At 41.4% G+C, this 12435-nt stretch overlaps 1 protein-coding gene across 2 annotated transcripts in view; it reads right to left on the bottom strand.

Annotated features, from left to right (window-relative positions):
* NMNAT2 (nicotinamide nucleotide adenylyltransferase 2) overlaps positions 1-12435 on the bottom strand; it is a 218577-nt gene that overhangs the window by 165356 nt on the left and 40786 nt on the right. For both annotated transcript variants that reach the window (XM_010853100.1, XM_010853101.1), the window contains one exon: positions 714-859. In XM_010853100.1, the coding sequence (XP_010851402.1) occupies positions 714-859 (146 nt within the window). The remainder of the gene's footprint in view (positions 1-713; positions 860-12435) is intronic.

Below are 12435 nucleotides of genomic sequence, written 5' to 3'. Positions count from 1 at the left end.
GCTCGCAGAGGGCCGCCCGCAGCGACCCCCCCGCCTCCTCCCCTTCCTAGGCGACTGGTCCCGGCAGCGGAGACCAGGCCCCCGCCCCCTGTCCCCCCACCTCCACATTCACTAAGCCTTCCGCCTCGCGCGGGTAATACACGGTTCACAACCCTCAAACATTTGCCCCGGGCCGCCCCCCAAACCATCAGCCAAACCATAAACGAATCTCCTTGAGCCCAGCCCAGTTCCTGGTGTGTTGTGTGTGTGTGTTTGTGTCTCCGAAGCCTATACATCATTAACTCCTTCGAGCTTTCAGCCCAACCTAAACAAATAGCACGTTATCTCCGACCCCCTTCTACCTTCTCCGCGCCCCAGCCTCTTCCCCCATCCAGATCCTCATTCGCCAAGTCTCCAAACGAACCACCGCACCCCAGCCCTCAAACCTCGACCTCCCACCCAACCCAAAACAACACTCGCCTCCAGCCCCTCCCATCCCCCACCCCATGGCCCCCCAGCAAGCCGGGTCTGGCCCGAGCGAGTGACGCCTCGAAAGAGCAGCTGGCATCCCCTGCCGGGAGCCCAGGATAGAGGAGCTGACCTCTCACCAGCTGGATCAGCCAGCACACCCCTCCGGATGGGCACTCGCCAAACCGTCACACGCCCTGGAAAACACAGGTGCCGGGGAAAGGAGAGAGGCGGAAGCAGTCTCGGGGGTGGGCGGGAGGACTCACCGAACATCTGAATGTGCCCTTTGGTGATGGGATTGAAGCTGCCGCAGGCGAGCAAGATAACGTGCGTCTTGGTGGTCTCGGTCATGGCGCGGGCGGGTCCCTCGCGCTGGCCCAGGGGTCGCTTCTCTTTTTGTGTCTCGATGTGTCTGCAGAGGGAGAAAGGAAGGCGAGGCTCCGGCGGTGGATGCTGTGGACTCCGAGGAGCCGCTCCAGACGCAAACCGCGTCACTCCCCGCCTCCCTTTAACGCTTGCAGCTCCGGCAAGATCCGAGGCTGCCTTTGTACATGCTAAGCTCCGTTCTGCTTTCCTTCTAGCTTCTTTCGCGTCTCTCGAGCTGGTCTCCGTCTCCTCCCTTTCTCTGACCCTACCCCACCTCACCCTCTCTTCCTTAGTGTTTATCTACAAATCAAGATGTGGTACCCAAGCCCAACCCTGAACACTCCAACAGGCAACGATCAGCACGGTGTGAACCCTTTCTCTTTTCTCCTTCTGAATTAGTTTTCCTCCCCTAATCGAACATTTTTTTTTTCTGTCGACATCAACTTTCTCCAACATTTCCAGCTCCATAAGTGTTTGATTTTAAGAACTGTTCTCTTTCTCTCCCTCTCAAAATTTTAAGTGAGAAATGACAACTGATCAACTGGGGAGTATTTACTTCTTGTCTTTCCCCCCTTATCTCATGGTTTTGAACTACTGAACTGAGTCCAGAGCTTGACCAAGTGGTTGCCAAGATATAGGAGGAAGCTGAATCCTTCTCCTGGCATACTGCTCCTTTTGTGCCTTGAAGCAATGAGAACACGGATGTCACAGAGTTACTAAAGCTGTGTTTAAAACTATTGTGATCTTACATAAGCTATCAAAATTCAGACAAAGATTTACCCATTCATAAGTGTTTGAGTGTCCACGATGTGTTAGACTCTGATATAAACCCTGCTGATAAAGCAAAGTCTCAGTCTTCATCAAGTTTACATTCTACTGGAAAGAGACAGACAATAAACAGAGAAGGAACATATTAGATGGTGATTGTGCCACACACAATAAGTGAATGCAGTTCACTCTCTGACAGAACAAAGGGTGAACGAGGAGAGGGGACTAATTGAAATGAAGAAGTTAGGGAAGGCCTCTCTGCGGTGGTGAAATTTAAACTGTGACCTAAATGACAAGGAGTTGCTAGTATAAATATTCTGGGGCAAGGAGGGGTTCATTGTCCTCCTAGAAATGAAAGGCCAGAGAGACTTGAGTGTATGAATAATGGGGAAAATGCTAAGAGAGAAGATTGGACTGGTGATCAGGACCAAATCAAGTAGGGCTCGTAGGCTAGGGTAGGGTTTGGATGTTTTTCTAAAAGAAATAACTTAGGAATAACAAAAGGAAACCACTGAAGCTTTTAGGCAGGGAAATGACAAGTAATTTACATTTTTATAAGATCACTCTGGCTTCTCAGTGGAAAATGGGAAGACAAGGAAAGCATTTAGGAAATCCCGCTGGTGGGTTGGCAGGTGGAGTTGTCCTTGGCCTAGGTTTTACAGAGGTAAAGCTGATGAGAATAAAATGGTCTCGGGATAAGTTTTGTTGGTAAAGTTTACAATCTTTGCAAATGAACTAGATGTGAAGGAAGGGAGAAAGAACAATCTAAAAAAGTGTCTAGAAATTTGGCTTAAGTAAATGAGTAGATGGAGAATGAGAAAGATGGGGAAAGAAAGTTTCAGGGATGACCAAGTGTTCTAGTCTGATACAAAAAATAGACCTAATAACTCGAGATTTTTTTTAAATGGCATTAAAAAATGAGATATAATTGACATATACCATTGTATTAGTTTTAGTTGCATGTAATAACTCTGAACTTAGAGATCCATAAGTACAAATATTTACCTTTCTGGGGCTTCTAGATTCTTAGGTAAATTTCTACTTATTTTAATGGGTTGGTCATTGTTTCTTATTTAAGAGCATGTATTTGTGGTGTACAGTAAATATTTGTTATACTGAACAGCAAATCAATCTTAATATGCATAAAGTTTCTAGTTTAAAGACATGTTAAAGACATCAGAATTGATGTATATTTTAATGGTTTTGTATCCTTCCTGATATGGGATACAGACTAGTGCGGTAGACAAGCAGGAGATGTTTAGGGGGGCCTGACTTGGGTTTGAAACTCTGATACTTACTAGCTGAACAAAAAATATTTATTTGCCATGTGCCAGGCACTTGATTTAGGGGCTGTGAACAAACCAAAGTTCCTGCTTTAATACAGCTCACATTCTAGAGGGCAAAACAGATCATTAAAAAACAAAATAAACATAATGGTAATAGATACCATAGTCTTCTCTGGTGGTAAAGAATCTGCCTGCTGATGCAGGAAATGCAGGTTTGATCCCTAGGTTGGGAAGATCTCCTGGAGAAGGAAATGGCAACCCACTCCAGTATTCTTGCCTTGGAAACCCCAGGGACAGAGGATCCTGGCAGGCTACAGTCAATGGGCTCGCAAAACGTCGAACACAACTTAGCAACTGAAGAACAACAATGACAACAGACATCACAATGGGAAGGAAAAAAAAGCTAGGTGAGAAGAAAAAGAAAGGGAAACCCTCCTTTATTTAAGTGGTCATAGACGGCCTCTCCAGTAAGACGGGATCTGAGCAAAGACCTGAAAGAAGTGAAGGAATGTGTCATTTGAATATCTGGGGAAGAACATAACCTGAAAGAAAGTGAAAGTGAAAGTCGCTCAGTCGTGTCCAACTCTTTTGGACCCCATGGACTATACAGTCCATGGAATTCCATGGAAGGGAAGTAGCCATTCCCTTCTGCAGGGGATCTTCCCAACCTAGGAATCAAACCCAGGTCTCCCACATTGCAGGTGGAGTCTTTACCAGCTGAGCCACCAGGGAAGCCCGATGCAAAAGAGCCTGAGGAGCAAGAGTGTTTGGGAGTCTTCAACAAGCACACCCGTACGGCTGGAGCAAAGAAAGTGAGTGGAAAATGGTGGGAGATAGATTGGAAAAGTAGGACAGATCAGATAGGGCCTTACAGGCCCTTGTTAGGGCTTTGGCTTTTTCAGAGATAAGAAGTCACTGGAGGGTTTTGAATGGAGAAGTGACATGAGATGACTTACACTTGAAAAGTATCGTTTTGGCAGGAAATATAAATTTTGGAGTCATCAGTATAGTTTTATATTTAAAACCATGGGAGTAAATGAGGTCACTTTGGGAGTAACAGATATACATAAAAAGAAGAAAAAGAGGTGCTCAGACTCAGCTCCAGGACACACCAAATGAACAGCTGACATTCACTATCAACAAGCCCTGGCACTATAAGCCATCTACAGATGTTAATTCATTTAACACCAAAATTCTGTGAGTTCAAATAATTTTATCCCATTTTAGAGATGCGCGTAAGGGAGAAGACAGAAATGAAATAACTGGTAGGAGTAAGTGTGGAGCCAGGTTCAATCCCAGGTACTTTTAACTGAAGGCCCTGCTGTTGATCCAAGGCTATCTCGTCTGGTTTCACTGCTACGCTGTACAGGCATACCTTGTTTTGCTGAACTTCACAGAGACTGTTTCTTCTGCAGATTGAAAGTTTGTGGTAACCTTGAGTTGAGCAATGTGTACCCATACCATTTTTTCCAACAGCATTTGCTCACATCAGGTCTCTGTGTCACCATATTCAAGCTTTTCCATCATTATTATATTTATGATAGCGCTGTGCAATCAGTTGTCTATGGTAATTGTTTAGGAGCACTATGAACCACACCATGTGAGATGGCAAACTTAAATGATAAATCTGTGTTCTGAATGCTCATCTCCCTCCCTCTCCTCAGGCCTCCTTATTTCCTGAGACACAATAACATTGAAATTAGGCCAATTAATAACTCTCCAGTGGCCTGTAAGTGTTCGGGTGAAAGGAAGGGTCGACTGATGTAGCAAACTCCATTGCTGTCTTATTTCAAAAAGCTGCCAGAGCCACCCCAACCTCAGCAATCACCACCTTGATCAGTCAGCAGCTATCGGCATCCAAGACCCTCCATCAGCAAAAACTTTATGACTTGCTGAAGGTACAGATGATGGCTATCATTTTTTTAAGCCAAAAAAAGCATTTTTAAAAATTAAGGCATGTACATTTTTTAAGACATAATGCAATTTCAAAGTTAACTGACCATGCTGCTGCTGCTGCTAAGTCGATTCAGTTGTGTCCGACTCTGTGCAACCCCATAGACGGCAGCCCACCAGGCTCCCTCATCCCTGGAATTCTCCAGGCAAGAATACTGGAGTGGGTTGCCATTTCCTTCTCCAATGCATGAAAGTGAAAAGTGAAAGTGAAGTCATTTAGTCGTGTCCGACTCTTAGCGACCCCATGGACTGGAGCCTACCAGGGTCCTCCATCCATGGGATTTTCCAGGCAAGAGTACTGGAGTAGGGTACCATTGCCTTCTCCATAACTGACCACAGTACAGTGTAAACATGAATTTTATATGCTTTGAGAAACCAAAAAAAAATCCATGTGACTCACTTTATTGCCATATTCCTTTATTGGGGTAGTCTAGAACCAAACTTGCAATATCTCTGAGGTATGTCTGGACATTTTTATACATTCATAAAAATAAGGATGACTATACCCATACCAAGGAGAAGGCAATGGCAACCGACTCCAGTACTTCTGCCTGGAAAATCCCATGGACAGAGGAGCCTGGTGGGCTGCAGTCCATGGGGTTGCTAAGAGTCGGACACGACTGAAGCTACTTAGCAGCAGCAGCAGCAGCATACTCACACCAAACCACAGAGATGTGAAGGTTACCAGTAATATATGTAGAACACCTAGCATATAGTAGATGGTCAATAAGTGATACCCATGTTATAAATGGAACTTTGTAACAGCGTTTGAAGAACAGAGAATCGCCTTACCAAGCCTTCAGGCCTTCCCCTCCTCTATAGAGGAAAAATGGACAATTAGGCAACAAAATACTTGCTGGAATGACTGAGCACTCACTCTACAAGTTAATTTTAATAAAAGGAAAGAAAACAATGTCTAATTCAATATTCCCACACAGAATAGTGGTCAGTAAATATTCACTGATGAATTAAATACAAAATGCTCAGAGAGTAACAATGAAACGTGAATTTGTAATACAATGCAATAAATATGTTTAGTCTTGTAGGTTATGTCTTAAGGCATAGTTTAAATTCTATAGATTAGATTAATTGGTTGTGATTCTAATTGACTCTTGTAATTTTCTTTGCTGAGGATCTCTAATTTGTATCCCCAAAGAGGGCTCTGGAACTGAAACAGAAAAACACTGAAAACAAATCTTGGTTCTGCCACTTGCCAATTGTTTGGCTTTGGGTCATTTATTGCTAAGACTGGAGATACAGTGGTCCACCCTCATCCCTGGTTTCAGCCACTTATGGTCAATGGTGGTCTGAAAATATTAAATGGAAAATTCTAGAGATAAACAATTCATAAGTTTTGACTTACATGCTGTTTTGATTAGCAGGATGAAATCGTGTGCCCTCTGGCTCCATCTTTCTGGGACCCCCAACCACCAACAAAATCTGTTCCTGACAACCAAATGATGATCCAGGATCATCCAAAGCAGACAATCCTTCTTCGGAAAAATCCTCAGAATGTCAATAGTAGCCTAATGCTCGGTCATTCACTTCACTTCATCTCATCATGTGTTTCATTAGGTTACATCATCACAAGAAGGGTAATACAGCACAAGAAGAAATTTTTGAGAGAGGGACCACATTCACATAATTTTTATTACAGTATATTGTTGTAGCTATTTTATATTATTATTGTTGTTAATCTCTTACTGTGCCTAATTTATAAATTAAATTTTATCATAGGTATTCACATATAGGGTAAAATATAGTATATATAGGATTCAATACTATCTTCAGTTTCACGCATCCACTGGGAGTCTTGGCGTATCCCCCATTGATAAGGGGGGACTGCTGTACTATATATAATACATGTCCTGTGTATTTACAGGGGTTCTATATGGTTTAAATAAGACCATGTGAGAATAAATGAGTTTTTTTTTAAAGCATATCATCAGCTTTAGGCTAAACTCTGTAGTTGTTATATACAAAATACTTATTGTTTTTGAGCATTTAATTATTCTGTTGATGACTTTATCAAGGGTGTTTCTGCGAGTTCCAATCTTACAGGGTAATGACTTTGGGAATGTGCTAATGTGCTAATAGTGTATATATATCTCAACCAATGAAAACAAATACCAAGAAAACATACTAACAACAAACTTATTCTCAGGGAAGATTCCAAGGCTGGTTCACAAGATATAGAAATACTAATAGGAATGTTAATCATTGCATAATACATGTACCTTAGTATATATCATGATCTATTCTCAGGGGTGTTTATTTTAACTTAGGTAATATAATTTGGTTCAATATTTCAACTTCCCAACAGCTGGGTAATTGCTTTAGGCTGAAAAAGAACCTGAGTCATTCTCCTACAGCCTAAACCTTGCAATCTGCTCCAGCCAGTTCAGTTTCCAAAAGGCTCAAGGCACATAGTCCAACCCAGAACATTCCTGGCAATAAATATCTATTCTGATGGGCAAGCTAAAGTGTCTGTTGAGTCTGATTTGAAATGTGCATATGTGAAGTCTAGCAGAGTGGGTATGTATGCTCACGTATCTCCCTATTTACTTAGTCTGGGTTAATCATCCATGGTGGCTCAGATGATAAAGAATCTGCCTGGGAGACCTGGGTTCAATCCCTGGGTTGGAAAGATCCCTGGAGTAAAGGAATGGCAACCCACTCCAGCATTTTCGCCTGGAGAATTCCATGGACAGAGGCAGGCTACAGTCCTTGGGGTCCCAAAGAGTTGGATGCGACTAACATTTTTTGTTTTTACACACATCACAAGTCAGGGTAAAACAATTCCATGTTTATGAAGCTGGGTTCCTAAGTAATATTAGGAATCATCCTTTATAGGAAGTGCACAAAGTCACACACACAAATGTAGCTCCCTAGTTCCCGGGATCATGTTAGATATTGAATATTTATTTCATGTTTCTTGGTAAAAATATGATTATGAGAAAAAAACATATTATTCTGAGAAAACCATGACTCCTTGGGATTCTCTTCACTTCTCCACATTTGTATAGTTCTCTCTGCTTTCTCCACTTCTCTTCAAAATAAACATCTTCAGGGATACAGCTAAAGTGACTGGTTTTATTCTCTCATTTTCCTTACAAGCAAATATTTTTATGTCTCTGGGGTGAAAAATATCCTAAAAATTAAGATCCCCGTTTCTCCAGCTCTAAATCCCCAGACTCTTATTCAGACTTGTAATTTCTCTAATTATTTTAATCATGTTTCAAAAACAAAAGATGTTTCCAAATTTTAAAACCTGATTATCAATTATAAACATACCAATTCTTCTGGCACCACAGTGAAAGAAAAAAAATGTACATGCGTCTTTATAACCAAAAAGCATTGTATACCATTAAAAATAAAAAATTTCTTCAACTAGTTCAAAAATTTGCTGCTTTATTTATCATGGCTTCTTTCAGATAATGGGGTGAAGGGCACATACGAGTCACTGCTTTCATCTTGAGACCAAAGATTTCACTACTTATCATAAAGTTTTCCCAAGAGAAATGGGAGGTAGGAAAATCAGTTCTAACAGACTTAGCAAGAAGTATAATTGATTAAGAAGTAAAATAATTCCCTGAAATGACATCTGAGACAATCTCTGCCTCCCTCCTTTAAGTCACCCAAATGGAAAACACATTTGGCTCAAGGGAGCATTAAATAAAGGATGGAGGACTTAAAATACAAAATATTTTTTCCATTACATCAATACCTCACAATTTGGTTAAGTCAGATAGAACCCAGAATTTCAATCCCATCATTCCTCAAATTTCGGAGATGTAGAAAACAAGTGGAGGTTCCACTTCTAACATCCCAAACACCCCAAAATCAAACTCCCCCAGGAAAAACAGGTGTACGAACTAGACAAGGAGTGCCAAAGATGGTGTGGCACGATACTTTTTATTACCTCTGTGACGGCTCTAGAGATGTAGCTCAGATTAAAGATTATCCTGGGATGTGACGAATAGCATGGTAACTATAGTTAACAATAATGTATTGCATATTTGAAAGCTGCTGGGAGAGTACATCTCAACAGTTCTCATCAAAAGAAAAAAATTTTTTTTGTAACTATGTATGGGGACAGATGTTAACTAGACTTACTGTGATCATTTTGCAATGCATGCATATAATCAAATCATTATGTTGTACCTGAAATGACTACAATGTATTTTTTTGGTCTGCTGTTGTTTTTACAGGATCTTAGTTCCCCAACCAGGGATCAAACTTGCGCCCCATGCAGTGGAAGCACAAAGCCCTAACCACTGGACCACCAGGGAAATCCCTAATATAATGTTATATGTCAATTATATCCCATTATTATTATTATTTTGGATGCACCATGCGACTTGTGGGATCTTAGTTCCCTGACCAGGGGCTGAATCTGGCCCTCGGCAGTGAAAGCATGGAGCCTTAATCACTGCACCGCCAGGGAATTCCCCTTTATATTTCACTTAAAAAAAAAAAAAAAGACTATGCTAACAAGAAAATGGATGGTGATCACTAAACTATGCTGCAGAATTTGAGGGTCACCAAAGCAAAAGCCAAATGCAAATACAGGCCCCACTCCACCTTTTTTTTTCCCATGTCCTAAATTTTCAATACTAATGTCTCCTATGTTAAATAACTAGGATGGGTTATCTGCACATGGAGACCACTGTTATAGCACTGATCTGTTATCTAAGAAAATAAGTTTGCTAAAGAATTTTTGTTTCCCAATTTGATTTTTTTGACTTGGCTGCGCCCAATCTTAGCTGTGGCACACGGCATCTTCACTGTTTGCTGCGGCATGTGGGATTTTGTGGTTGTGGTGTATGGGATCTAGTTCCTTGACCAGGGATAGAACCTGGGCTCCCTGCTTTGGGAGCACGAAGTCTTAGCCACTGGACCACCAGGGAAGCCCTTGTTTCTCAATTTAAGTGAACAAAGAAATGAATAAAGCAAGACAAAGGAAGATACAGGAAAAAAACTGTATATCTTACTTTCCAGCCAATTACTTTCTAAATATCTCCAGAATTGTTCCATTTTCCTTTATCTTTCTGCTATTTTTCAGCTTCAGGCCACCTTTCTCTCTCTTTCTCTCTAATTATAAAAGAATTCTGGCTGGACTTCCTGCCAGTAATCTTTCCCTTCCCTAAGGCATCTTTCATATTCCAGCCAAAGGGATATTTCTGTAAAATATAAATCAAACCATATCACTCTCTAGCTTTGACTCCTTTAGTGGCTTCCCATGACCCTTAGAATACTATCCAAACTCTTAAGCATCTAACAAGTTGTCTCAGGATCCCGCTCCTAATTGCCCCCTCTCCACACCCTATCTCTTTACTCCAGCCATATGGAACTTCTTTTAGGCTTCAAATGTAGCATGCCCTCTCTTAGCCAGTAGATGCAAACTTGAATCTACTTAATCTACTTCCAGAGCCTTCTTTGAGCCCCATGGGTGTGAGTGAATGCCTCTCCTCACAAGTACTGTTTTTCTTGTATCACAGCATTATCACTGTGTCCTGCATTGTGACTGCCTTTTGATTTGCTCACCTTCTTCATCAATGTTTATTCGGACCCTACCACGTACCAGACAGTACGCTTAACACTCTGCATTCATTATACCACTTAATTTTCATGGAATCTCAGTTAAGCAGGTTCTTTGATTATACCTTACAGATGAGGTAACTGGGACTTAGACAAGTAACCTGTCCAAGTTCACACAGCTAATAAGTGGGGGAGGCAGGCTTTGAACCTGGGTAGTCAATCTGATGCTTCTGTTATCCAACTTGCCCCAAACTTCCATAAGAACAGGAACAGCTTCTGTCTTGTTCACTATTACACCCCAATGACCGTCACAGTCTGGTACATAGCAAGATTTCCTAAGTGTGGGACATTTTTTGCTTATGGTTGGCTCCACTCTGTAGTTAAATTTTAACTCCTACTCTGAGTTGGATCCACACAGTCAAAGGCTTTGGTATAGTCAATAAAGCAGAAATAGATGTTTTTCTGGAACTCTCTTGCTTTTTCCATGATCCAGCAGACGTTGGCAATTTGATCTCTGGTTCCTCTGCCTTTTCTAAAACCAGCTTGAACATCTGGAAGTTCACAGTTCATTTATTGCTGAAGCCTGGCTTGGAGAATTTTGAGCATTACTTTACTAGCGTGTGAGATGAGTGCAATTGTGCGGTAGTTTGAGCATTCTTTGGCATTGCCTTTGGGATTGGAATGAAAACTGACCTTTTCCAGTCCTGTGGCCACTGCTGAGTTTTCCAAATTTGCTGACATATTGAGTGCAGCACTTTCACAGCATCATCTTTTAGGATTTGAAATAGCTCAACTGGAATTTCATCACCTCCACTAGCTTTGTTCATAGTGATGCTTCCTAAGGCCCACTTGACTTCACATTCCAGGATGTCTGACTCTAGGTAAGTGTGAGTGATCACACCTTCGTGATTATCTGGGTCATGAAGATCTTTTTTGTACAATTCTACTGTGTATTCTTTCCACCTCTTCTTAATATCTTCTGCTTCTATTAGGTCCATACCATTTCTGTCCTTTATTGAGCCCATCTTTCCATGAAATGTTCCTTTGGTATTTCTAATTTTCTTGAAGAGATCTCTAGTCTTTCCCATTCTATTGTTTTCCTTTATTTATTTGCATTGATTGCTGAGGAAGGCTTTCTTATCTCTCCTTGCTATTCTTTGGAACTCTGCATTCAAATGGATATATTTTTCCTTTTCTTGCTTTTCGCTTCTCTTCTTTTCACAGCTATTTGTAAGGCCTCCTTGTACAGCCATTTTGCTTTTTTGCATTTCTTTTCTATGGGGATGGTCTTGTTCCCTGTCTCCTGTACAATGTCATGAACCTGCATCCATAGTTCATCAGGTACTCTATCTATCAGATCTAGTCCCTTAAATCTATTTCTCACTTCCACTGTATAATCATAAGGGATTTGATTTAAGTCATACCAGAATGGTCTAGTGGTTTTCCCCACTTTCTTCAATTTAAGTCTGAATTTGGCAATAAGGAGTTCATGATCTGAGCCACAGTCTGCTCCTGGTCTTGTTTTTGCTGACTGGATAGAGCTTCTCCATCTTTGGCTGCAAAGGATATAATCAATCTGATTTCGGTATTGACCACCTGGTGATGTCCATGTGTAGAGTCTTCTCTTGTGTTGTTGGAAGAGGGTGTTTACTATGACCTGCTTTATTGACAATGCCAAAGCCTTTGACTGTGTGGATCACAATAAACTGTGGAAAATTCTGAAAGAGATGGGAATACCAGACCACCTGACCTGCCTCTTGAGAAACCTATATGCAGGTCAGGAAGCAACAGTTATAACTGGACATGGAACAACAGACTTATTCCAAATAGGAAAAGGAGTCCATCAAAGCTGTATATTGTCACCTTGCTTATTTAACTTATATACGGAGTACCTTATGAGAAATGCTGCGCTGGAGGAAACACAAGCTGGAATCAAGATTGCCGGCAGAAATATCAATAACCTCAGATATGCAGATGACATCACACTTATGGCAGAAAGTGAAGAGGAACTCAAAAGCCTCTTGATGAAAGTGAAAGAGGAGAGTGAAAAAGTTGGCTTAAAGCTCAACATTCA

The sequence above is a fragment of the Bison bison genome, unplaced genomic scaffold (assembly GCF_000754665.1).
Source record: "Bison bison bison isolate TAMUID 2011002044 unplaced genomic scaffold, Bison_UMD1.0 scf7180017864322, whole genome shotgun sequence".
Taxonomy (NCBI): Eukaryota; Metazoa; Chordata; class Mammalia; order Artiodactyla; family Bovidae; genus Bison; species Bison bison.
This window is presented reverse-complemented; position numbering and strand designations above follow the sequence as displayed.